This window comes from Chelon labrosus (genome assembly GCF_963514085.1).
Source record: "Chelon labrosus genome assembly, chromosome: 3".
In the NCBI taxonomy this organism is placed as follows: Eukaryota; Metazoa; Chordata; class Actinopteri; order Mugiliformes; family Mugilidae; genus Chelon; species Chelon labrosus.
The window spans coordinates 4,918,413-4,945,203 of record NC_140339.1 but is presented as its reverse complement, the minus strand read 5'-3'; the positions used below and the strand labels follow the sequence as shown (position 1 = coordinate 4,945,203).

At 42.3% G+C, this 26,791-nt stretch overlaps 2 protein-coding genes across 4 annotated transcripts; one reads left to right on the top strand and one right to left on the bottom strand.

Moving 5' to 3' along the window:
* Nucleotides 1-601: 601 nt before the first annotated feature.
* Nucleotides 602-8,066, bottom strand: ca7 (carbonic anhydrase VII). Of its 2 annotated transcripts, XM_084541227.1 has the most exons (7): nt 7,991-8,066; nt 7,149-7,346; nt 5,479-5,597; nt 5,024-5,119; nt 3,896-3,958; nt 3,638-3,793; nt 602-1,908 (listed from the first exon to the last, which is right to left on the bottom strand). In XM_084541227.1, the coding sequence occupies exons 1-7, from the start codon at nt 8,025-8,027 to the stop codon at nt 1,789-1,791; spliced, it is 789 nt and encodes a 262-aa protein (XP_084397353.1). In that variant the 5' UTR covers nt 8,028-8,066; the 3' UTR covers nt 602-1,788. The 2 variants fall into 2 exon arrangements, with proteins under 2 accessions (XP_084397353.1, XP_084397352.1); XM_084541226.1 differs by lacking the exon at nt 7,991-8,066 and having other exon boundaries at nt 7,149-7,442.
* An 815-nt stretch (nt 8,067-8,881) lies between these two features.
* On the top strand, nt 8,882-14,409 carry nae1 (nedd8 activating enzyme E1 subunit 1). 2 transcript variants are annotated; one of them, XM_084542007.1, is made up of 20 exons: nt 8,882-8,945; nt 9,385-9,488; nt 9,576-9,636; nt 9,733-9,763; nt 9,996-10,067; nt 10,166-10,245; nt 10,493-10,602; nt 10,727-10,836; nt 10,947-11,009; nt 11,106-11,169; nt 11,259-11,350; nt 11,476-11,535; nt 11,629-11,762; nt 11,842-11,917; nt 12,220-12,259; nt 12,443-12,529; nt 12,669-12,761; nt 13,540-13,654; nt 13,747-13,796; nt 13,905-14,409. In XM_084542007.1, exons 1-20 carry the CDS (start codon nt 8,896-8,898, stop codon nt 14,012-14,014), a joined length of 1,602 nt encoding a protein of 533 aa, XP_084398133.1. In that variant the 5' UTR covers nt 8,882-8,895; the 3' UTR covers nt 14,015-14,409. The 2 variants fall into 2 exon arrangements, with proteins under 2 accessions (XP_084398133.1, XP_084398134.1); XM_084542008.1 differs by lacking the exon at nt 8,882-8,945 and having other exon boundaries at nt 9,708-9,763.
* Nucleotides 14,410-26,791: the final 12,382 nt, after the last annotated feature.

Here is a 26,791-nt window from a genome sequence, read left to right as displayed (position 1 = left end):
AGCAACCCATTCTTTCACAAATGTTTGTAGAAGCAGTCTGCATGACTAGGTGCTTGATTTTATACACCTGTGGCTATGGGAGTGATTGGAACACCTGAATTCAATTATTTGGATGGGTGAGCAAGTATACTTTTGGCAATATGGTGTAATTTAAAGAATTTCTAGCTAAAGTGGATCTTTTGACTACAAAGTATGCTGATTTGAAGGAAGAAATAAAACTCGTTCAGTGAACACGTTGGTAAATAATTGACTGATCACAGTCCATGTTCCTTCCTCTGTCTCCTCCAGGTGAAAACTTGGCTACTTATTACCTCGAACCCAGTTCAGGGAAGAGTGAGATTAAACATTTGCTTGAATGACTTCAACGACGAAAAAGAAAAGAAATAAAAATAAAGAGCTGCCAGGCACAAGGTTCAGTTCTAGCAACGTAAACAGGTGAACAAAGCTATTTGATGATAAATTATCTACTGTATTTCATGACTTTAAATGTGTGCTTGTAGTCTTCTGTAACTTCAGGTTATCCTTTTGGTTTGGTTTTTAAGTAATTATAGAGGTTCAGATTCAGAAGATGTCCACGATTGTTAGGAACCATTAATGTGAAGAAAGAAATAAATAAATGGCAAAAGTTATTCAGAATTTTATTTCATTCAGCAAACATGGCAAGAATTTTGAATGCATTACAAAAATATTCACACCACCCATAAATTACACTTTAAATGTTCTTTCACAAACATAAAACAACCATAACTGAGGTGTCATTCCTTATATGTGCGTGTTTTTTTTTTCCTCCTTTAAATAAACCCCTGCCATACCACTGCATTAGTAAAATCCCAGCCCATCTAAACTAAGGACCAGCGTTCTAACAAAGCTGCCATAACTCTCCCAAACGCAGCACCGAGGTCTCTCTCAGGCATTTACGTACGAGACTGTGCATGTACTTTTTTTTTGCAAGAGCAGATTCAGAGTTGAGTTGTTCATAATGGTGCAAACTCCAAACCAGCAAATATGACAGAATGGAGATAAACAGATTCAAAAACTAAATTCATTATTGCCTTGTTAGGGTTGCTGGTGTTGGATAAATCCCAAATGATCACACTGTAGGAGAATATATATATATATATATCTCAGTCTCTTGAGCTTTAAGGACCGGAGACCTTCGTGCCCTCAGTCATGGTCATCAGAGGAGTTTAGTTAATGCAGCACTAATCTGACTCGAAGGGATCTATGGCCTCAAGGACGGGGAATCCACCAGCAATAGGCTGGATCAACGGGGGATCAATCAGGAGGCCAAGGCTTTGGCTACAGACTGCAGTGTGGTATGGTACCAGTCCGTAAACAGCAGCAGACTGCACTGGTGTATGGAGCAGTTATATATAATAATAATAATCATCATCAATTGAAAGGGTTTGCTGCTAGCTACGGAGGCACAAATACATGCCCAGCCTTTAAATCTTCATCTTACACATCTTATCTTCATCTAATATACTAACTCAAAAGCATATTGCAGTTTTATTCATTCTCAAGTGCTGGCATTATTACATTATATTGCTTTCCCTAAATTATTCAAAATCTGATTCCTCCTCCTGCCACTGACATCTCTGACCAGTAGAGGGAAACATGCATCTTAAATATTCTGGCAGTGATAAGAATTTTTCCCCCTTTTGTACAAAAGTACCGTAGAGATCACAGGACAAGCTACCACGAAGAGAGAAGTACACTCAAATTAATGCATTCACCGTCTAAAAAATAGATTTCATTATTTATGATTGCCGATCGCTTGAGGTCACGTTAATTGGAGGAACGCACTTTTCTGCCCTTGAGAGGCTGAGGAGGCCTGAAGTTGTTTTCCATGTGCATCCTCTGATCCTCCTCCTCTCCGTTGAACAGAAGCATCCTGAATTTCCCCAGCTGCAAACAAAAACAAACTTTTGCAAAGTCGATAGCGTTCATTTGTTAAACAGATTCTGTGCGTGACGGTTGCGACACACGAGATGAAGTTTAAGACCAGTGTGATGTGTATTACGCTTAACAAATCCCATGAAAAGACAAAAATAGATAATCACTAACTCTAATCTTTCAATGCAATTTGTTTTTAATAATGTTAGAGCACTGTGGCACTGAGGAAATTTGACTCTGACTACATCAATAAGACTGTTCCAGTTGTGGTTCTACTCTTTTAACAGCATTTCTTGATAATAGAGAATATGAAGGCTTATTTTAATTCCTGCCACTTCTAAAAGTTAGAACTACTCTCACTTGTGTTTCAGCTCCAGGTTTACCTTTACATTGGGAAATGAAAAACAAAATAACTCCGTTATGTAAGGGCTTTGCCCTGCTACGTCTCCATGCAAGCATTTGTCAAAAGCCCTGTACCCATCCAGTCATTCATCAGGATAATCAGCTGGAAGGGATCAAAAGCTTCAGGCCCGGAGTCATAGTTTATGAGTCCTGTTGCTTAGGCGACACCTCATCCCCAGCTATGCTACAGCTATTGGTTTACAGACGGGTTGTTTTCCTCCAAAGTGCCCCTGTCAGTAGAACTCCTGATTCCTTGTATACGGTCATGGAGTTAAAAATGGGGTAACTACACTAGAAGAGATCAACTAAGTGTGACAGTATAATCCAGAGGCAGGCAGCAGTCGCCACAGGGCCAGCTCACAGAGGGACCTGGAAGCCATGTGCTCCAGACTTCCAGTTCGACAGCTCAACTTGTCAACAGCTTGGGAATGTCAGGCCCAAGCTTTGATTAAATTCACCGTCAAGAGCAGTGGATAAACACAAGTTGAACAAAGCTGGAACCCCCTCCCATGAATGATGCTCAGCCTTGTTTTGGTCTCTAAATATAGTATCATACTTAGGGGTAGACCCCACCAGCCCCCTCGACAACTGCTCCAAACTGGCATACTGAACTTTACAAACACAAAGCAACCATAAAATGTGTGTCTGTAACTGGTAATTAAGTTTAAAATTTAAAAGTTAGACTCCTTTATATTTTAAAACTGAAGATTTTAAGATGACACTTGGGATGAAAGAAATATGGATGCAAATCAGTGGATAAATTAATGCGTGAAACCAGTCAATAGTATTATTAAGGTTGAACATCCAGTATGTGCATTTGCAGATAAAGGTTGTTTAAAAACTTATCTGCAAGATGATTTTTGACAATTCCTCATGAATGAGGGATGTTTTCGTGCATACTTCTAATCCTGCAATTGTCTTTTTTAAGCAGTAATTTTTATGTCCATTTGCACGTCGTCTATTAGAAAGAAAAAAAAAAAACCTAATAAAATGTAGAGGTTTGAGCCAGAAAGATTGCCCACTACTGGCTTGTAGCCAAGATATGTGAGAATATGGGTTAACGCTGTGCATGGGTGACTGTGCCACATGACCCAGAATAATAAATGACTACTACAGACTGTAACACAGAGAGAGAAACCAGCCTCTTCCACTCTTGCAAATAAAACAAATAGATTGCAAAATATCCCTGACAAATTTAAAAGGGTTCATTTAAATCAAGATCTTAAGACTGGCCTTCTCATTTGCAGATTGAGTGTCACTCCATTTTGCTTTCAGGGCCACAAGTCAAGAATTAACATCGATGGACTAAAGTTTGAAGGTTCAAGCATGAGTCACTCACCTGTTTCTCCGACACCACAATTGGCTCCTTCAGGACGATCCAGATGACGCTCTCGTGAAGAGGGGGCGTGGTCAGTGAGCCCAGGTAGGTCCAGTAGTGGAGGCTGCTGGGTAGGAGGCACTTGGGGTTGAAGCCTTTGAAATCTGTGATGCTGCCCTGTGAAAGGAGCCAGAGACGACAGCTTTTTTTTAAAAAAAATGGCACTGCAATAATGCTAAGAGCAGGTCGCAAGCATTGTAATAATAATCCAGTGCTCACCTTAAATTTCACCATGTACAGAGCGTCTGTTATTATATGGAGCCATCTGTGGTCATCCCCTGTCTAAAAGAACAGATATGAAAAAGTTTGAGAGAATAAGCAGGGTTTGTTTTTATGCGTACATGTACACAAATTACATGTAGACGTATAAATACAGTGCAGCTTAAACTTTTTTTTTTTTGCATATAATCAACTCGTATTTTCACGCACGTCCTGAAAGTAGACAAAGAGAACTTAACATTTTATTTTCAGTATCTGCTGTGACCTCCTTGTGCAGCAGTAACGGCAACTAAACATTTCCGGTAACTGCTGAACAGTCGTCTACAGCAGCTTGGAGGAATTTTAGCCTGTTCCTCAGAACAGAACCGCTTCATTTCTGAGATGGGTTTCCTCACATGAACTGCTTGCTTCAGGTCCTTCCACAACATTTCTATCAGATTAAGGTCAGGACTTTGACTTCGCTGTTTAAAAACATTCTTTTGTAGGACCACTTGTGGTTGTTTCTCTTCAGATTTAGCTCGGGCAGACGTCCCAGCGTGTTATTTTAGAATATATACTTGTTCAGAATTCATTGGTCCATCAAGGACGGCAAGCCTCTCATTTAAACCAAACATTTCTACTTTGGTTTCATTTGTCCATAAAACATTTTGCCAAAGGACTTCTGGCTTGTCCACGTTGATGTTAAGCAAACTGCAGACGCACAGAAATGTTTTTCCTTCAGTGTTCTCCTGATGGTGGATTCATGAATATCAACCAATGAGAGAGGCCTTCAGTTCCTTGGGTTCCCTTGTGACCTCTCTTGCTTTTGGAGTGATCGTTGCTTGTCGACCACTCCTGTGGAGGGTAACAGTCGACTTAAATCTCCTCCATCTGTTCAAAATAAGTCTAAATGTGGATTCAAAATTCTTTAGATATGGTTTTGTAACTTTTTTCCAGCCTGACGAGCACCAAAAACCCCTTTCCCTGAGGACCTCAGAAAAAGAATGAGTGCGGACATAAGAGTGCAATACAGTTTAGCTTTGACAAGCCTCATTTAACAGTGGCAAAGTTTTCTCAAACATAAAATGGAGAGGAAAACGGGCACAGGGGTATAAAACTGGAGGAGTGCGCTTAAAAGAAACAACTTACATCCAAAAAGATGCCCAAGACGGCAAGTCCGTCGGGAGCTGTTGCCGCTTCCCCAAACGTCTTGTACTTGACGGCATTCCAGTGAACTAAATGAAGCTAGAGGCGAGGAACGGGAGGAAAGGAAAATGGTAGGGAATCAAAACAGGCTTTAATAATTAAATCAGGTCATGCATGCTGTGCATTATGGTCTTTTGTTTTATTCATCATATATCATGCCTTGTGATGGAGAGATAGATTTTTTATTTTGTTGGAAAACAAGACAGATATGCCACTGCTGTAGGGGCATAAATACAAAACATAAAAGATGTATATCCAACCATCACATACACAAGGAGCATGTATTTTTTTGCATCAGTGTTATTTTAATTAAAGGAAAAATACGCTACCACATACCATACAACATCCAAAATTGATTTATTCTGCACTGATACAAGTATGCGTGTCCAAACACTGACCTCAGAAGCATAGGCATTCCCTGCAACAGTGTGCTCAGAGCCATCGCACCCCTTTCCACCCCAGTGGAAGTGAAACTGTTTCAGCCTGTAGGGGTTGTCAAGCGGGCCTCCCTGGATCACTGTAGGAGATGGAAAATGTCAAAAGAGAAAAAATAAATAAATAAAATAGGGGTTGGCATTCACACACCCAGCTTCTCTCTGTAGGTTTTAGACAAATCTGCTTTCAAGCAAAGCCTGGCAGAGAACATCCTGTGTGTAGCATCATCCAAACACATGGTGAGCCAACCTGGTAGCACCCATGACACTTTATCAAACTGCTCACTTAAAGCTGAGAAATGAGCAGACGGGCTACCTTGCGCGAGGTCTATCCCGGCTCCGCAACACAAGCTTTAGTTTGGCATGCAAACAGCTTGTAATCCTATGCAAAACAAAAGATAATTTCGGCTTCATGTAGCTTCCTATTTAGAGCAACTGACCAAGAAAAAAACAACAGTAACTTTATGAGTTGACGTCGCAGCGTTCAGTGAATTATCAGAATATTATTCGATTCGTTTGTGGTCTGCACTCCAGGATATGGCCTTCTTCACCAATCAGATCCGAGTCTTATTCAGTGTGACGGTGCTGACATCGTTCTGCCAGACACGTCACGCCATTCAAGGTCAGATTAGCTTTGCACGGCTGACACAAAGCCGTCTTTATCGTCATCTTCATGCAACCATAGATGACCACACCTTTAAACAAATCAGTTTCTACTACAGAACGCGTACGAGGTGTCAAATACGTTTCATTTACACATTCCACTAGGTATCAATGCAGTGCCTGGTATAGAATTTATAAATCACTAATGTGATCAAAGTACAACGGGGTTAAAGGAGGTGATAATGTTGTTTTAACATAACCTTTATACCTTTCTTCCAATAAAGAACAGTGAACCAGGACACCATCAGTGCATGCATTTACGTTGAGGAGTACGCCCAGGCCCATAAAAGGCAAACTGACAGCAGCAGGATTAGTGGATGTGTGCACCTCCTTTGAATTCTGAAGAAACACTGACAACACTGCAGTAGTCTCCCCTACAGGTCTCTTCTTTCATCAGTTATTTTCAGTGACAGCCGTTTGTTTGTGTTTGGAAACCGTCTGAGCCAAATAGGCCACGTTTCTGAGCTTATCACTCAAGATAATGGCAGGGTGTTCAACGTGGATCCGCCCAGTAATAAAGACAAATATTGTCATAATAACCACTCGGACCACCTAAAGGTTATTATATCCCTTGTCCAGCAGACAGATCCTCATGCAGTTAAACGCCGGCTACGCTTTCCTACAGCATAATCAGAGGTGCATTTGCAACCTCTGATTATGGCCAGTTGTGCACACGGTTTGCACTTTCTATAAATCTGTGTAATCCCCCACCTTTTGAAGAGCGTGTTCACCGAGAGCAAACTTTTAGCACAGATTTCCACTGCACGTGACTGGATGCAGATATCGAGTTTGAGATTATCTCTAAACTGTGACCTCCGTTTACGCGCAGTCAGTAGTTTTCTTTAATGCATCCACAGTCTTATTGCCACACTGACATTACTACCTTGTCAAAAAGAAACAGAATATAATAAATAAAGCCATAAATTAAATGGCTGCAATCTCAAACACAAATCAAGACAGGTCGCTCTCACCTGAGCGATCATCCGAGTCATCAAACTCCACAACTACAGAGTGTCCATTGTTGGAGATGTTCAGTGAAGTGCAGCGATCGTAGTTTAAGACAATCGGAGCCAGACTGTGGTCGTGCGAGGCCTGTTGGGGGACGATGTCAATTGGGGACTGCCGGCTTCCCTGGGCAATGGGGAAGTTTTCATGCCACACAGATGGACCTGCGTTCATGGAAAGTAAACAAAAACAAATGTGAATACTCACAATACACAGCTTTACTTCAAGAACAAGTGATAATCTTAATTTTATCATACATTATTATCTGTCACAGTCATCTTGCAAGAAAAGAAAAGCTAATTAAAATAATTCTCTTGCAAAATAGTAAAATATATTTCATATAAGCAAATATTGAATAAAGGAGGGATCATAACCACACATAGAAAGCAATACATAAATTACTTTCTAGCTGGTTTGACAACTATTAAATAATAAAAAGTTTAAAAAATAAAAAATTCACTTGGGATTGCCTCATGAACATTGGAGCAATGCAGCCCACTAAAAGCAGCAACTTGCCCATAAATCATAGACCAAAGCACAAACAAAATCCACAGTTTTATTTAGTCAGGAGGTGAAGACTAAACAAGCGGAACGTCAGGTTGAGGAGATGGCAGTCATCCCTTTAAGAGTGAGGCTAATCCCGCATTAACAGCCATCTTCTTCGCATTGCACGGTGCTCCTCTGGATAAAACGCAGGACGGAGACAACAAAACACAAGTGCATGTATTGTGGAGGGTTAATTGCCTCCACAAATTCCTCAAGACTGGGCATAGAGCCCAGTGGATGCTGCGGCTTTGTAATATCTTACCGTCCGCCTTTCCGTATCCCCATTGATTCCCTGTCATTGTGCGCGCTTGGTGGAGTCGAGCCGGACCGAGCAGCCTGTGTTGCGCTCCTGTGCGCACATGAAGGACAGCTATTGATGAAGTTTGAAGTGACCAGAGGGGAAGGGCAATTATCCGTTTGTGTCCCGCCCCTTCACGCCCCCCCTCGCCACACACACACACACACACACACACACACATATGCCGATGACCCACAAACAGGTGTAATGAATAACACTGATTATCTCCTTACAACGGTTCTTGCCAAGGGGTGAGATGTGCCGGGGCAACAAGTAACGGGTCAGTTTTAAATCTTACCTGATGTCACTGCTGCAGATTATTTAGTTCCGACTGCAGTAGCTACAATATAGCCTACCTAGCCTAATGTCTCTTTAAATACTAAAATGAATATTGCATTTATTATGTTTCATGAGGCGTGCCGTTACCTGCAAATTAGAAATATAAAAATAAAATAAAATAAATAAATGTAACATTGGCGATGGAAAAACATATTCCAAGCTAAATGCATGCGGAATGGCCATGTAAATAAATTACGAGCAGCCAATAGCACATGAGAAAAGCTGTACTCTCAAGACTGATTTCTATTTATTTCGTATTCGGCGCAAAAGCTCATCCTCCGTTATTTTTTAATACGCTGTTCATTTTAATATCATCCGATCACCTCGACCCAGTCGGTCTGCGTCGCCGCTAAAGAAGCATCACGATGATCGTTTTATTTATTTATTTATTTATTTATTTATTTAATAAATTCTTGGTGTCGAAAGTGCGAGTGTGCGGGGTTTTCACGCCTGCGCATTTGTGTCGAATCTGGCAACGCGGAAGTAAAAATAAACTGCGTCCCCCAGACGTCACTCATTGGAGAGATACCATGGCTGCCACCAAAGCCTCCAAAGAACAAAAATACGACAGGCAGCTCAGGTAAAAAATAAATAAATAAATAAATAAATAAACAGAACCAAGCGTTTCTAAATGAAGTTATATTTATTTAGAGAAGACTTGTGAAAGGCAGCTGTGAAAGGCAACTGCAGAAGCAGGAGTGTCAATGTTAGCTAGCGTTAGCTTGCCTTATAGGTAAACGAGCATCAGCGAGCTAACACAAACCGCTATGAGGTTGATTAAATGGGTTGCTCTGATTTTCTGAGGCAATCAGAGGTACGAGCTTCTTCACCGGCAACCACCATGCTGTCAGAATTAATACCGAGTGCGTTTGGTGGTTTTAACGAGTGTAGCACAACGTTAGCCGTGTCATTCTTTCACAGTAGCTTGCTGTATTCATTTATTTTTGCAGCGGTCGAGGATGAATTGCATCACTAGATGGCAACACGTGTCCATGTTGTGTTGTGTTGTGTGCTTTTAGACTGTGGGGTGACCATGGACAAGAAACGCTGGAGAATGCGCATGTTTGCCTCATCAACGCCACGGCCACTGGAACAGAGATACTGAAGAACCTCGTGCTTCCAGGTAAACAGACGTGGCTCTGTGATGATGATGATGAAGGAGCTGCAGGTGCTGATCCAAACTTTAATGAATATACCTTTTATTCATCAGGTATTGGAGCATTCACTATAGTTGATGGACACACGGTGACTGGGGAAGATGTTGGAAACAAGTAAGGCAGAGAGTTTGCTTGCAAGCTGATCTAAATGTAAAATAATATGCATTCATTTTATTTGTTCCTAGTTGACCTCGTACTCTTGTCTTGCAGCTTTTTTCTTAGCAACAACAGCATTGGAAAGGTAGGCATTTCTGGGATAAATACAGTTATTTAAATTAAATGTGTAATTTCTCATTGTATGCATTTCCTTTTTTACTCACACACACATGCATGCTCACAATTTCTTATTTTTCCACCTGCTTCTGCATCCCTCCTCTCCCACCATGCTTGTTGTACTTTAATATTTTTTTTAAGACGAAGGCAGTGTGTTTGCGCCATTCATATGAGCCTGTGTCTTGGATTTTATGTTGCAGAACAGAGCACAAGCTGCCACTGAGCTCCTGCAAGAGCTCAACAGCGATGTCTCTGGAAACTTTGTGGAGGAGGTTGGTGTTGTTTAAGCTTTTGACTCGGTCACGCAGGAAATAAGCAAACGTATTAATCAGGATCGGGGTGTGTTTTTTTTTTTCTGTCACTCTTGCAGAGTCCAGACAAGCTGCTGGACAATGATCCAGATTTTTTCCACAGGTTTACCATAGTCATCGGTGTCCAGCTGCCAGAAAGGTATTCCATATTATGTTATTATATAGATATAGTTGTAAAAAAAAGTTGTAGTTGAGTATCTTGTCTAAACTTTGTGCAGTTTTACGTGGATTGAGCCTTAAAGCACCTTAGTCAGATAATTAATTGACTTGTGCTGCACTATTTTCTGCAGAAATTGTAGTTAACAAGTCTCTCATCCCTTTTGATTCATACAAATTGCAGACTTCTTTTGCATAACATTTTTTTTCCCCTCTCTCAAATACAATAGCACGTGTTTGAGGCTTGGCTCAGTTCTATGGAGTGCATCGGTACCTTTCCTAATCTGTAAAACCTATGGCCTCATAGGCTACATGAGACTGGTGTTGCAGGAGCATACAGGTTGGTAGCAGTACAGTAAAACACTTGTTATACACAAAATACTCAAGAGTATTGACATGACATTATCCACTAACATTTTGGTAAATGCATTTATATCCTGATATGTTCCCGTCTTTCTCTCCAGTGATTGAATCTCACCCAGACAATGCCTTGGAGGACCTGAGGTTAGACCATCCCTTTTCAGAATTTAAGAATCACGTTAAATCCTACGACCTTGACAGAATGGACAAGAAGGTTTGTGCTTCATTTGTGTCTGCGCATCAGAGCTTTTAATTTATGCCAGCGTTGCACAGTGGAACTATACCACCTAACCAACCATCCCTTATATTCTGTTTAATCTGCAGGATCACAGTCACACACCGTGGATCATCGTCGTTGCTAAATACCTGGAGAAATGGCTCAGTGAGGTACAGTACATGTTTCTGTGGCCTCTCTAGCGTGAAGACGTACGCCAAACACTCTGTTCAGTAAGATAAGATGTCACTCTGCTTCTGTTGTTGCAGCACAACGGTCAGCCTCCAAAAAACTACAAGGAGAAAGAGGCCTTCAGACAGCTTATTCGTGAAGGTATGTGCGGCGCTCTGAATTGTGACTGCCTATACGTGACTTGGCTGTGCAACTTATCTGTGATTTATTCTTCTTTTTCGTTCTCTCAGGAATCATGAAAAATGAGAACGGTGTTCCGGAGGATGAGGAAAACTTTGAGGAGGCCATCAAGAATGTCAATACTGCTTTAAATCCGACCAAGGTGCCAGATGTCAAATACTCTTGGGAGTCTTTCTTGTACTTCATACTACAGTACATAGATCAATTAAAGCGTAGACAGTCTGTTCTCTAGCAAGACTGTTCTTGTAATATATCATGTTTTTCCAGATTCCTAGTGCCGTTGAAGACCTCTTCAATAGTGAGCAGTGTGACAGCATCACATCACAGGTTTTTTCCTAAACCATTTGATTAAAAATACACATTTTAATATCATAGATTCAAATGAGCTACAGCAGTAGATATTCTCTTGTGTTTGCTTAGACTTCATCCTTCTGGGTGATGCTGCGAGCGGTCAAGGAGTTTGTTCACAACGAAGGAAATGGGAGTCTACCTGTACGGGGGACAATCCCAGACATGATCGCAGATTCTCAGAAGTTCATCAGCCTTCAAAATGTGTAAGTGGGGAACATGTGGGTGTCGATGACGGGACGCGATTAGATGTTTCTGGGTGACATTTGTGTGTTTTTATTTCAGTTACAGGGAAAAGGCTATGCAGGATTCAGCAGCTGTTTCTAAGCATGTAGAATGTCTACTACAGTCTGTTGGAAAGGTATGTATTAAACCCATGTATTAGATTTAATAGAAGTGTTTAGTCTTTGAACAGGTCTATAAAAGTCTTAATATATTTCCAATGTGCAGTAGGTTAAATGAATTAGCTGTAACTAGGAAGCACTAGAGTTGATGTGTTATAGCAGGCTTTATTGTCTTCATTGTGGCAGCCATGATAGGAGTACGTTGTTGTATTTAACAGGATATTACTCTGAAATACTCAATAAGTTGCTCAAACCTTTCATTTAAATGACGTTTAACAAGAAAAGTTGATTTAATGATGTTTACGTTCTTTTTCTCTAGCCACCAGAGAGCATCTTGGAGAAGGATATCAAACTGTTCTGTAAGCAACCTGTTCTTAATGCCTTTTAACATTGCTGGACTTCAAATATTGCAACGTTGATGATAATTGGAGTATTATTCATAATCATTATTAAAGATTATAGAGTGCAGCGTGATCTGTGTGGCTATTGCTGCACCTGCTGTGGGTTTACTCCTAACCGGAGGCATTTATCTTGGCGTCTAGGTAAGAATGCATCTTTTCTGCGAGTGGTGCGCTGCAGGTCTCTGGCTGAAGAATACAGTGTGGATTCAGTAAATAAAGATGAAATCAGTAAGTTGGAGATTAATTGTCCTTTGTTTTCTTGGTCCTCCATTTGTTGTTTGTTGTATTTGAGTCCTCTCTAGCACTATATTTTCTTCTGGAAAGTGTAGAGCGTATCCATCTGTTAACAAGAGCAATGTCTTCACAGCCTCGTGCATGGACAATCCAGACAGCGAGATGGTGTTCTACCTCATGCTTCGTGCTGTCGATCGCTTCTATCAACAGCACTCCCGCTACCCAGGTACAACAATTGAACAAGCTTGTCTTTCCTTGTACCTTCATATTTGTTAAGTTGTTCATTGTCAAACCAAACCAGCTTTAATAGGGTCAGATAATGAGAGTATCAGGAGGTGAGACATGCCTCCTTATTAGATACTCCTGTTCAACTGCTTGCTAATGTGAATATCTAATCAGCCAATCGCATGACAGCGACTTCAGTGCTGAAGTCCAAAGCAACAGAAGGGGAAACAAAGGTGCTTCAAGTGACTTTGAACGTGGCATGGTTGCTGATGGCAGCCGGGATACTCTTGAGTATTTCATAAACTGCTGATATACGGGGATTATCACGCACAGCCATCTCTAGGGTTTAAAAAGAATGGTCTGAAAACGAGTGGCAGTTCTTTGATCCCAGAGGTCAGAGGAGAATGGCCAGTCTGATAGAGTGGCAGGAGAAGACAATAGAAGACTAGAAAAATGTTGCATGGACTGATGAATCTTGATTTCTTAAAAAAGAATATAAAGGTGACCAATGAGTGTAGATGCATGCAATTGTATCAAGCAGACTAGTAGAAATAAATTTACATATACATTTGGATGATATTGAGGCTCTAATAATAATATATTTATCCAAACAGCTACAGGAATATTGAAAGAATACCATCCAAGATATTGCACAGACATGAAAGGCCTGTCATTTAACACTATATTATATATGCTGACTGAATTTACTTCCTCCTAATTACCATAATGCATAAATATAGGCTTTATTTCTTCTTTTATTCTCCTTTTTTTTCTAACAGGAGTTTATAACTACCAGGTGGAGGATGACATCAGCAAACTGAAGCTCTGCGTGAACAGCCTGCTGCAGGAGTACAGCCTCAACGTCAACATCAAGGACGACTATATCCACGAGTTGTAAGTCCCGGTCGCTGCTGGATTCTCTGTAATCAGTTGAGACTTTTTTTTTTTTTTTTTTTTTTAAATTAACTTTCGTCTCCCTCCTGCAGCTGTCGATATGGCGCCGCAGAACCGCACACCGTTTCTGCTTTTTTGGGAGGTAACGTTTCAGTTTTGATCACCTGTCTTCCAACCACACACAGCACATCTGTCTATAAAACAGTGGAATAAACCAGAAAATGACTGTTTTTTTGTTTTTCCTTTTAAGGATCGGCTGCTCAAGAGGCCATCAAGATCATCAGCCACCAGTTTGTGCCCTTTAACAACACTTTCATTTACAACGCAATGTCACAGACGTCGGCCACGTTGCAGTTGTGAATACAGCTGCTGATCTTGCTTTGGCTTAATGGATAAATGCCGCTAGGATGAACTGCGATCGTAAATTGCACTTGTGTGTGGAAAGAGTGATGAAAGATTGCATTTTTTTTTTTTTTTGGTCACATTTGAACTGCTTCTCTGAACTTTGTAGACTACACTTTCATAAGATGTCAAAAGTTCTTGTAGGGAAAGAAATCAAGATGGCACCAGTTAAGGAACTGTTGTTTTTGTGCTGGAAATGACAAGCTAACTCCTCATTTAGTATCATCATCTGTAAAAACTCAGTATTTATGATGATAAATTACAGTGTAGCAGCACTTTGTATATTTTTTTGGGGGGGGCTCTTGTGTCTGAGACGAGCTAAATAAAAACGTGTGTAACTCATGTGTTGCCATAAAACATATTATTACTCGAATCATTTTTGTTTATGTCGGAGGAGAGGTTGGAGAGGTTAACTCGGGTCACATATTGCAGGGCTAAAAAATATGGACATGCACGGCTTCACCTCCTTCCCGTGACGGTCGGGGTAAACAGTTTGACTTGTTTAATAGTTGCAACAAGGATTACACAGTCATTTATCCTGAGTAAATCTTTGAGGACAAGCATGTGAGCTTCTTGAGAGGCCTGTAATGTGACTTCCCCTCTGGCGGGCTATGCATGCAACCCAGCCTGGAATCAGTTTTATCCAGAGTTCATGACTTTATTTTATTAATACACTAGAGGGCGCTGTCTCGTGTTTTACCACTTTGGTTTTTTGCATCCAGGTTTATTTCCCCTTTTCTTCTCGGTGCCCAATTTGGACAAAGACTCCGCTTGACGTTATCATCTGCAGGATGTTAACAAACAACTTTCAGTGTTAACTATTTACCAGTATGCTGTTTCTCAGTAACTCTGAGACGTCATGAAATGGTAGAGGAAGTAAATTTTATAGGAGCGCTATTTAAGGCACAGACAAGGAAAAAAAACTTGGTGTATACACCGATTGGGCATAACATTAAAACCACCTTCCTTAACTTGCGTAGGTCTCACTTGCGCCTCCAAAACAGTTCAGCAGAATGTTGTTAGTCGGGGGGGCTTTGAGGGGAGGGTCTTCTGTGGATCATCCCACAGATACTTGATCAGTTTGGGGGCCAGGTCAACACCTTGTGTTGTTCATGTTTTTTTTTTTAATTGTTCCTAAAGTGTTTTTGTGTGTGTGTCTGTGTCAGGCTACATCCTGCTGGGGATGGCTGCTGAACATCAAGGAGTGTCATTGCTATGGGGTGGGGGTGCCTGGTCTGGTCTAGGTGAATGAATGCCAGGTCCAAAAGTTTCCCAGCAGAACACTGAAGTGTCACAAGACGCTCAATGTTATTTTCTTCTCCTGTCAGTGGTCATAATGTTATGCCTGATCGGTGTATAACATCTAACGTGCAGCTCAGTCAGTTATGAGAGACATTGTGATGCAACTGTTGGGCAGGGTGAAGTTTTCATGTTTTCCTTTTTTTTTTTTTTTTCCCCAGACTGAATGGAAATTTGCCTTCAGCAGATCCTCCCCCAGCCCTCCCCTCGTTTAGCTATCTGTCACCCATTTCTCCCTCACACACACATACACTAACACCCTCCGTCTCCGCCTGTCTGAGAAGGATAGAGCAGCTTGCCAAGAGGTTCTCTGGCCAATTTTTTTTTTTTCTTTTTCTAAATCAAGATTTTGTCCGCCGCCTCTTAAAGATTATCGTGCGTCTATCCATCCCCTGCGTCTTAAGATTAGCGTGCAGCAAGCGGTGCCAGGTTTACTGAGGCTAAAACAGCATGTCTTCATTTTATAATTTTTTGTCAAGTTAAGGATACCGCATCAAATGTGTTCACCTCTTTGTGTACATATAAAACCAAAGGGGTACAGGGTTTTCTGGAAAACAAACTAGTTGAACAATGTGTGTTATTGGTCACTTTATGGCTCAATTTCCAGAGGAATCTGTGTAGAATCAGATTTATTGCCACGAACGATGCCTGTGAACATAGAGAGAAGGAGGAAGGAAAGGCTTTGTTGCTTTTGTTGATTACGACTTACCCTTCAGTACATTTTCTGTGCATCAGGTTTTAAACATTCATTTGAATTCCGATGCTAAACATGTTTAAAGTTTAACATCTCTCCCCCTTCCCAACAACTTCAAGGACACCGCAGAAGAGGAACGAGGTCGTAGTCACTGATTCATTCAGACTAGTGTGCGTCCAGCCAGTTTACATATATACAAACGTTCAGCGCTGAGCAATTCAAACTCACCAGGATGGCTTTCGGTTAATAAACTCTATCTGCTTCATGCTATCAGAGTCCTGACAGCAGCTCATGTGTTTCCTCGTAACCTAACGCCCCCACTCCTGTCAGGATAGCTACTGATAAGCGGTAACAGAAACACACAGGCCGAGGCGGCTTTTGTTCTGACAGAACAGTCCTACTCTCTTCTGTTTGTTGTTTAAGAATAAGAAGGTTTATTGTCATTGTCTGGTGGGAAAACAGCGAAATACAGTTTAATAGCACTATGGTTTGGAGGCAATAACAATAAAAAGTGTAGTAATAAAAGCTCACAGTAGCGCACACATGAATGTAATAAGTACAGAGGTGAATGAGAGTGACATAACAGTAAACCGGTATGGTATAGCAGCAAATGGAGTGCAGATGGACTGGGGAATAGGTATGGGGGTTAGAATTTAAAGGCAAAACATAAGGATGGCGTTAATGAACACAATTCAAAGCAAAGAAAATGCACCATGTATCAACATCTGTATAATCCTGAAAGTGTTTCTTCTTCTTCTTCTTCTTCATCATAAACCTGTAAATCCATTTCTTCTTGGCCACTAGGGGGCAGCAGAAACAAGTTGAGAGCACGACATTAACACATCACATTTTAGGTTATGGCAAACTTTTTGGCAAGCACTTGGTTATTTCCACTTCCAGCATTTGCAAACCACTGATCATTCATCTCTCCATTTCTGGCCATCCACCCGCTACTGAGGGAATTGTTTTTCCCCTTCTCTGATTTTTTTATTTTTTATTTTTTTTAACTAAGTGTGCCTCAAAACAACGATTGGAATTAAGACCCACCAAGCAGATAGAAATGTGCAACATCTGGCTTTCTGCATACATGCATTATCAAGGGCTCAGCTTGGCATTGCTTTATCTTCAAGCCACAGGAGAGGGCCAACAATGGATGTGTGTTTGTGTGTGTGTGACTGTGTTTACGGGGGCAGCTGGAAGGAGGGGGGTGGTCGTTAATGCTAAAATCAATCAGTAAATCAGAAGCAAAGCCTGCAGAAGGGCCACGCTGCCAACGATGACTCTCATTGGAAGCTTCTAGCAATAAAGGGAGAGCAAGGGGGGAGGGGATTGGATGAGTCAGCGTAGGGAAATGAGGGAAACTGCACAGTCAAGGTGGCAGATTGATGGTCATATCTCCCCCGCAAGGACGATGGTTGTGTGTCCACTGGATAAACGCTAGCGTTTAGCAGACACATCATTAAAAGCGTCTGAGAGCAGACGGAAGGCAGCGCGAGACAAAGGCACGCAGAGGTCTCCGTGATATCTTCTGATGGCTCGTGGCTCTTAGCTTGAACCATTTATCTGGCTGGAATCCGACTAGTTCACCTCCTCGTGAGGCCCCGGCTGAATTAAAACTGGCCTGCCAGTGCAGAGTGGAGTGTATCAGTGTGTTTGCAGGGAGACTGCAGGAGGCCGGCATACTTTAAACCTCTCAGGGGTCCGCTGAGGCCCTGCCTCTCCATTCTTCCTGTAAACAGAAGAAGCTGCGACTGCACTCCAAAATGTAACACCTGCGCTTTCAAGCGTTTTATGAGCGACAAACTTGTGCAACAAACGCAACTTGAGCAATGCATGGGATTTTGATGAAATTCCTGTAAATTCAGTTCTTGTGAAACTACGTTCACTTCCTTGAGTAAAGAGGTGCTCCTGAAGGCAGAGCCGCAGTGCACATGTGCAGAACTCTCTGCAGAAACTGACGCGTGGGAGCACAAGTTTTAAATCTCTGGCTAAGTTAATCAAATTGGGTGTATATTTCAAATTGTCAGCAACAGTTTCATTATTCGCTAAAACACTTTTGGCAACAGCAGTGCGCAGGCCAACGCCAACTTCAGCTAATATTGAAAGCTAAGGTAGTCATGGTGAAATGTCTGCAGCCACGCAGATTTTAAAGAGTAGCCTATACGCTCAAGGGCTCAAAGGCTGAACATATGGAGTATTAACATGGAGTTATCTGTTAGAGAAAAGTGAGTTGTTGCACAGCTGGATTGAGTGTGGCATGAATATGAGTGAACTGATAATAGTTCCCATGCTCTGAAAAGACTAGAGTATTTTAAGTAATACTGATGATATAAAAACAAACTATAAACCGTAGCTTGAAATTATCTTAGAAATAACATTGTTCTAAATGTTAACAGCAGACGTCAACAGACAAAATTATATGCTGTACGGCCTGCAGTTATCCACTCCTACCCGAATGCATAATCCTCCAACCTGCCTAAGATGCCTCTTATATTGAATTATTATAGCAGCTAACTCCCTTGTGATAGAACTCCTGTTGTCACTAACAGTCTTGTGCCTCTATGCTCTAGTTTATATTCAATGTTTATATTCAACTTCAATAGCTATACCTTTTACTTGTATCACGATTAGATTCGACATGTATGCTTTAGTCTGATGTAAGGTTCTGCCCAAGGTTTCTTCCCTTTCTTCCTGCCACCGTCGTCTTCGTGCTTGCTCTGGGGGTTTCAGGCCTGGTCCTGTAAAGCGTCTTGATACAGTTTGTATTCTCATTGATGCTACATGAATAAAATTGAATTGTACTGAATCTCTGTCAGGCCTTGGACTCCTGCGATATTTAACTTCCAATAAAACAACAGTTGCCTTCTTGTACCCTGACACTTTTGTATTGTTTTTCTTTAAATGAGGCGCGACGCTGGCCTTCAAACAATGTGATACACTAACCAGCACAGAGAACACTGTTTTCCTTCAGAGAATCATCCAGTTGTTTCTCTCTCAGTTAGACCCATGATCACGCAGACCTGCGGTGTCTTCCAGCCTTTCTCAGAAATAATGACAGTGTACTGTATTCTTCTAAGTTCAACGTTCGTTTCATCGCAGTGCTCACTACACGAGCAACTGAGCTCTGCAGATGATGTATAATTTAGTTTGCTTCTACGGGCAATCATTTGTTTTAACTTCTGCTTTGATGTGTTATTTAGACCATTAACTAAAAAGCGTTCATTTAATTTAAGTTTCAGCAATTGTTTAAAAAAATAAAACAAGTTACACTTATTTGACATTTGTTTAAACATTACACAAAAGCTAACAAAATATTCCTTCAATCAGTGTATTAAGAAGTTAAAAGCTTTCCTTAAAACGGTCAGGTTTTACTTTATTTAATTTATTTAAAACACGTTGCTGACAGGTAAAGATATAGCCCAACATACACCTAAACATTTAGCCACATTTGCTCTGAAGGATCTGTGATTTATACTGTCATTCAGCCGCGCAGTACGGGCTTTCGCCAGCCAGAGTCTTAGAGCTGTGCCAGCTGCCAGGCCTTAATGGTTATATCCGTTCCAGATGCCTTGTTGATGAATTCGTGTAACACGGAGAGACGCTTCAGGACAGTTTGTATGCAACCTACCGATAGAGGAGGACTTGCTTGCGTCCTCTGCCAGAACTTGAAGGTATCTGAAGACCTTCTGTCTACAGTATGTACAAACTATGACTGCATCATGCACGAGAAAGAAGGGAAGCGAGGCTAAGATGTGCATCTGCATTGTTTTCCCAGAATGTGGCATGAATGTAGAAAGCTGTAAATCTCTAAGTTGCATAATTAAGTTCCGGTTTATCAGCTTGTTGTGATCTAAATTGTTCTGTTTTCTGCTTCCTGATCTGTGCTCTCCAGCAGCTGATCGCTGGGCGGCTCCCTCTCACTCCACCCCTCTCCTCCTGGTTGATTGAACTCACCTGCTTCCCATCCATCTCAAGCCTCCACTGGTCTCTGAGTCCAGTTCCGCCCGTTTGCTCTTCACTTGCGATTTTGACCCCTCTCTTTTCCCTTTTTACAACCTGGACCTTGTTTCTGGCATAAAATACGATCGTTTACTCACCCATATAACTTTTGTGTAATTTGTAGTCGTTCGGGAGATATTTAGATCTGCGCATATCCATATAGTGGGAGTGACTGGGGCACCGAAACGCAGCCTCTAAATCACGCATTATCTGCCGTGAAACTGCTCTGGTTCGTCCACAACCTCAGAATCGGAAAAATATTCAGCCATGTTGCAAAAAACTAGCAGTAGCAAATTAAAGGTAAACAAGCTGACCGTTGCGGGTGCGCGCGGCGCTCAAAGATTACATCATCCAGGTCAGAAGACATCACCCGGGGTCTGTAGGTCAATCTACAGACCCCGGATGATGATAACAGGTAACTCCGGACTCAAAGGGGAATACCACTAGCGTACGATAACAAAATATTGGTGAACTGAACGAGTTTCGCTGCAGATAATGTGTTATTTAGAGGATGCGTTTGGGTGCCCCAGTCACTCCCACTATATGGATATATGCAGTTCTAAATATCTCCCGAACGACTACAAATTACACAAAAGTTATATGGGTGAATAAATTATCATATTTTATGCCAGAAATAAGGTCCAGGTTGTAAAACACAGTAGTTCCCCTTTAATCTACTTTTGCATTCAATCCGGTTCTCTCCAGACTACACAACCAAGTGCCACCTGCTATCAAGGGATCCCACCGTCTTCATCTATTTTCCACCTCTTGTGTTTTGTTTTGTTTATTCATTATTAAAGTGCCTGGCTTTGTGTCTGTGTCTGCATTTGGGTCCAATTTTTTTTTTGTGGAAAACTAACATAAATATCCCGATTTAAGGACGTCACTGTCAGCTGCGGGAATGTATGAAAAAAATATGCGCATCTGATCTGCATCTGTGCAGTCAGATTGGGCAACAGTGCAACAAATGCTACCGAGCATGACGACGTGGCCGCGTTATCTTGATAAACTGTTGTGGTATTTTGAATGAGTCAGATCAGGGGAGAGGAAGACGGTAGAGTTTGTCAACATTTTTTTTTTTCTAAGACATGAGATTTAAAACCCTTGAGGACGGGGGGGAGGGTATAAATAATAAAATGAATGATGGTTAAATTGTGCACGCTCACTGGCGCACAGAGCCATCGCCATTTATTAACTGTCTTGCACATCTACCATATGTTCGTCTGGATTCATGTTGCTTGCAGCTACGCCTTCGGAGAGTCCGGAGGTTGGCTCATCTAGATGGGGTCAGAGATTCAGTCCCCCCCCCCCAACCTCCCTTGCGAGTCACATTACACTTCTAAGACTTACACATACACACGTACACAAAGGCAGCCACGGAACCCATACACGCATGAATCACCCGTCTTCCTTTTTCTAAACTGAATGAGATTACACAGTACTGACATCCTGGGCCTTCAGCTGGCACTCACATCTTATCTGAGCCTATGTCTGAATGGGCTTGTGCGTGAGCGCGACGATTTGGAGCAGATAATCTCCGTCAGATGAACGCAAACGTGCTCCAGACTACATTCTCCAGGTGCCATTCCAATCTCTGCCGTCGCACATTCTCCTCATCGCTGAGATCAGTCGGAAACGAGGCAGCTGGAATTCCATTCTGGAGTAAAACACTTTTTGTTTTATTTTTTTCCCACAGCCATATCCGTGTGTGTGTTTTTGTCAGATATAGATCTGTGTTTTTGAGGCATAGAGACAAATTTCTACTGTCAGTTCCAGAGAATCTTGAACGCAAAGAGCGATGACTCCCGAACGGGGAAGAGCTTTGAAGTGATTTGTTGACCCAAAGTCTTTCTGGCGACTCCAAAAGCAGAGCAATTAATTAAAAAAACACTCATTTTTCAAAGGTGGCCGTGAATGAGCGACGCCGTGACACTCCAAACACAGCGTCAGCCGTTAATGGATGCTCCAGGTTCTTGTTTGTAGGATGTGCATGATGGATGTTGTTTTACTTACATGCCATCTTGTATAGGTTTTAGTTTCAGCTCTTCCTAAAGCAAACTGGGAGCACGCCATATAGAGTCAGTGGGGTGATGTCTGTGTGTGTGAGAGGGAGGGATGTGCTCCACAGGGGAGTGTTTATGAAGAGGAGATGTTCAGGGTGAATTCCTCAGATAAGTGACACGGCCTCTTGCTGTTCTGGATGAAGGAGAGCGCAGCATACCCCGGGCTGTATATGGTTAACCTCAGAGACACATGCACACACGAACTGGAGCCTGTAGGCACGGAGTGTACGGTTACAAAGTGTTCCTGCGACGTAAAACTCTACTATTCGTCGCTTGCCGTCTTTTACACGGCTGCAGTGTTAGGAAGACTGTGCAACATGTGTCATTTGTAATAAATGGCACCGGTAACACCAAGGTCAAAATCCCCCCCACTGACACACACACACACACACACACACACACACTGGGAGTGGGTAAATCAGCTGCATGGGGGCCCTGTACATGGTGTCAGGCACAGTTCAGATCACAGCATTGTTCAGATTCCTGCCTGTAATTATACTGGCAGATCTGATTCAGCTCTATATCTTTTATCCACGAACCGGGAGGACGGTGCTGATGGTCCTCAGATCCTTTCTCTTCTCTTCACAGAGCAGTCAGCGTATGAAAAAGAAGACAGAGGCGCCGCTCATTGCTGCATTGTGGTTATTTTAAAGCAAAGCATAGCAGAAATATTTACTCGCCACGGTTTTTGCGAGCATCCGTGTGTTTAGGTGCCAGCGTGCGTGGGCGTGTGTAGGTGTTGTGCTGTGTGTGCGTGCATGCATGCTAGCAGCGCCTTGCATGTGTCAGCAGGCCAGGAGATACTCCAGCAACGGAGAAACAACAGGGACCCGTAAACACAGCGGTGCGCCCTGGCAGAGTGGGGGAGGAGGAGGAGGAAGAGGAGGAGGAGGAGGAAAGGGTAACCTCGACGGGGGATCGTAACAAATATGTAGAGTCTAATCCTCTCATTAGACAGCGGGGGGTGTATGCCGCAATCAGATTCAAGTGGGGAGCCGCGCTGCCGTGTCAGAAGCCGGAGACCTGGCAGAGGGCTGGGGAAGATGTCTGCGGCCGTAAGAATATTATCTAACGCAGACAAACACACGTACACTGACTCATTTATTCAGACACAAATTCAAAGCTGCTAACATGCAGATGGAGTAATGCAACATGGGGAGGAAAAAAAAAGATCAAATGAACAGCTGCACACGTAATAAAAAGTGAACCCAAGCCGCTAGTGCAACAGTTTTTCTCTAGTTCACGGACCGGTTTTTCTGCTTCACCGTAGCCTGATGCTTTCTATATTCATTTCCTGAGCCACGAGGGATTATTACGGATATTACTGCTGCTGGCACGCAGATTTCGTTACCTTTTCTCTGAGCCGTTTTCTCACCTAACTTGCGGCAAGAGAGTGAAAAAGTGCTTTCCGAAACTACTTTAAACCTTAAAGTATCCGGGGTGCCGTGCCGCCCCCTCGATTTGAGGACGAGTGCGCTTAAAAAACTCATCAAGTACCAGTTCCAAAATTCCCTGTCCACAATCTCCTGTTTGGCCTCACTCTCACACTACAAGCCTCCCCTGCCTACCCCTCCTCCTCCCCCCTTCATCTCTTACAGGCACGCTTTGAAGAAAAACACAGGACGTCTCATCTCAAAGGAGTGTTTTACATTCCTTTTTTCCGCGGCTTCGTACAGTGCAGCGTTGTTTGTAAAGTTCCTCTACAATGAGATCTTATTAACCGTTAAGAGGGCTAATTAGCTGTAATCCCATATTAGTATTAGTGATCTCATGTGTGCATATAATGCTGCACATGCATGCGTGTAATCTTATCATAAATGCCGTGGGGGTCAGGGGAAAGTCAGCAGGTTGTGCTTGTAGCCGCACGGCGAGTAAATGAAGGATAAGTCATTGTTGTTTTTTTTGGGGTGGGGGTGAAGAAACTTATTGGGAATCTTTCCGGGAGGTTACCTCACATGAATAAACACACACACATCTGAAAACATGCAGTGCAGCTCTCTCTCTCTCTCTCTCGTGTCTGTTTTTTCCCTTGAGCATCAGCTGAGTTGGCTCCTTGGTAAATAGTGCCAGGGAAGCTGTTCCTTCCTTTTTCCCTCGAATGTCAGTAACAGTTCGAGCTGATGGTGGGTCGTGACCTGCTTCGTCTGACACTTCTCCATCAGAAATGCAAGCGGTGGTGTATTGTGGTCATGTCTCGCTGCCCGGTGCTGAGTCACTCTGCTGGCTCTACCTGCTCCAGCCGCCGGGCCAGGAGGGAGATTCACTGTTTGGGTTGTCACTATTCCTATCGTCTGTGCTCGACAACGTCCAACCGCTTAACCGTGAAAATATTTCACGCATCCCACGATTCGTTAATTTTATTCATGCATGTCTGTGTCTAACCAGGCAGTTAAAAACATTCTCATTAAGTGGATGTCTTCATTTGACATGTCCACGTTGACTGTGCTGTCAAAATGTTCACAGCCGGCGTGTCAGTACAAGTCAGTACAAGTCGCATCCCTTTATTTCTGTCCTCTCTTATCTTCTCACTTAAAAAAGGGCGAATTCTCTTAGTGGTCTGATTTATCGCACAGTAAAAAATAAACTTTTGTGTCCGCATCATCTCCATCATTTATTGAGTTTAATAAAACCACAAGAGACAGTTTTTCCAAATCTACAAAATACAAGCTGTAAAATGCAAATTCAGGTGATTTCTTCTTATATTAATTCAAAACATATCAAAAAAATCCACCGTTGCAAGCCTCGCATGCATCAGTTTGAGACAGTCACTTGTGAAATAGAACGGAATAGGATAGTTTGCATGTTCTCCCTGTGTCTGCGTAGGTTCTCTCCAGGTTCTCCAGCTTCCTCCCACCGTCCAAAGACATGCTGGTTAGGTTCATTGGTGATTCTAAATTGGCCGTCGGTGTGAGTGTGAATGGTTGAAACTTCATCCCACTTTAAAAGAAGAGAGTGAGTGATACAATATACATTACTGGACTCTTGTCAATGGTTGCCATGACCCATAAGATAGGGAGTCAACAAATGATTGCCCGTCTTTCCATTGTGTGCGGTTTCCGACAGCTACTGCAGACTAGAGTCTGTGGGTGGATTTAATTCCTGATTCCTTCAGCTAATTATTTCATTTGATTATTTGAATGCACAGTTTTCTTGTGTGATGTTTTACGATGCAGCAGCCTGAGAAAGACTGTGGCTACTGAGCTGAACTCAAACATGGCGCGTAACACTTTAAGGCTCTTAAACCACCCAAACGCTACTCAGCGCTGTGTCTTTTTTGCCAGTCGCGTTCATTTTTGTTTCCACTTCCCGCTTCACTTTCAACAATGGCGACTGAAATGTTCGCCGAAATTTTGCCGAGTCATACAAATGTTTGTATCTCTGAACCTCCTCGGTGAAACTTCCCTCGATGTGTTGTTCTATCTTTATTGGTCCAAAACAATCAATCGGAAAATTGCGGAGATGAAGAAGCAGCCAGAAATACTAAAGCGGAAACACGCTACTACCAAGTGGACCAATGACAGCTCTTGCGGTCTGCTACTGCATCAAATTGATGCACAAGTCTAAAACTGCCTTTCAGCGTGATGATGCCAGCAAATAAAAATCTTATTCTTCCTGCAATTTTTCTTCTTTGTGGTTTAATAATAAACTCACTGGTAGGAAAACAATTGGATAAATGCTCCAACCTGGAAGGAAAGATGTTATCCATTAACTAAAGTTTGCAAAAGCCTTTGGATGTGTTCATCATTGTCGTGGGATGGCTGAGTCATGTTTGACTGTGCTAGGTTATATCTCAACACTAAACCAACTGCTTCTATGAAGAACAGTGGGCTCACCATGTTTCTCTAAAGCCTGGGGTGTTTAGTTGTTGCCTCCCAGTCATTCGGGCAGAGCCTTCCTCACATGTTGCTCTAAATGTTGTGAGTGCTCAGTACAAAGCATTGCGGAGCTGCCAGTGCCTGTGTGGTGGACATATGGCAATGCCATGCGCTTGGGGCATCATGGGAGGGGGGGGGGGTTGGAGGCACGGTGCAATGTGGGAATTGTGCGTGTGTGCATGTACGTGGGTGTGAGTTGCGATGGATCTATGACAAAGTTAAGGGATTTAATGAGCCGTGCAAGGGGTCAGTGACAAAAGGAGGTCCCGGCACTTGCCCAGTGATTCTCTGTGGAGGGAGGGGCCAGTTTGAAGTCCTTGTTACTCTAATTCAACAAGACTCCACCCATCCCACACTTCCTTTCTCACTTCTTTTGTCCTTCTGTTTCTTTTTTTTTACAGAAACGATCTTTTCTGGGACATTGAACACACACTCTTAATATCTAAAACATTGAATACTACTGCTCTAAGCAGCGTGCGACTGAAAAGACTATGAGCTGAATATTTTTGTGTGGGGGTAGGGTGAGTTTCTGTGCATATCTGCTGAGGAGGGATTCCTGGTTTATGAGTCCTGCTTGCCTCCTTCCAGCTGAACACATCAGCTGGAATTTGGCCTTGTATACAAAGTGAGCACACACATAATGATTTGTCTTCGGCGAAATGAACAAGCTTTAGGAAAATGGATTCACAATGGAGTCTTGCTCAATAGGAGCGCCTTTGATTCACAAGTTTACAAGACAAAAAGATCTGGAGTGATTTACAGATGTAGTGGTAAAATATTTATTCTCCTAAAATCCTGAAGTTGC

Bases quoted from the DNA above. Each gene is read 5' to 3' on its own strand.
- ca7 (XM_084541226.1), bottom strand. From the start codon at position 7,437: ATGATAAAATTAAGATTATCACTTGTTCTTGAAGTAAAGCTGTGTATT. The intron at 5,598-7,148 runs GTGAGAGCGACC...CATCTCCTACAG, and splicing joins TGACTCGGATGATCGCTCAG to TGATCCAGGGAGGCCCGCTT. The intron at 3,794-3,895 runs GTGAGCACTGGA...CTCCTTTCACAG, and splicing joins TGTACATGGTGAAATTTAAG to GGCAGCATCACAGATTTCAA.
- nae1 (XM_084542007.1), top strand. From the start codon at position 8,896: ATGGCTGCCACCAAAGCCTCCAAAGAACAAAAATACGACAGGCAGCTC. The intron at 11,010-11,105 runs GTACAGTACATG...CTGTTGTTGCAG, and splicing joins TGGAGAAATGGCTCAGTGAG to CACAACGGTCAGCCTCCAAA. The intron at 11,536-11,628 runs GTTTTTTCCTAA...GTGTTTGCTTAG, and splicing joins GTGACAGCATCACATCACAG to ACTTCATCCTTCTGGGTGAT.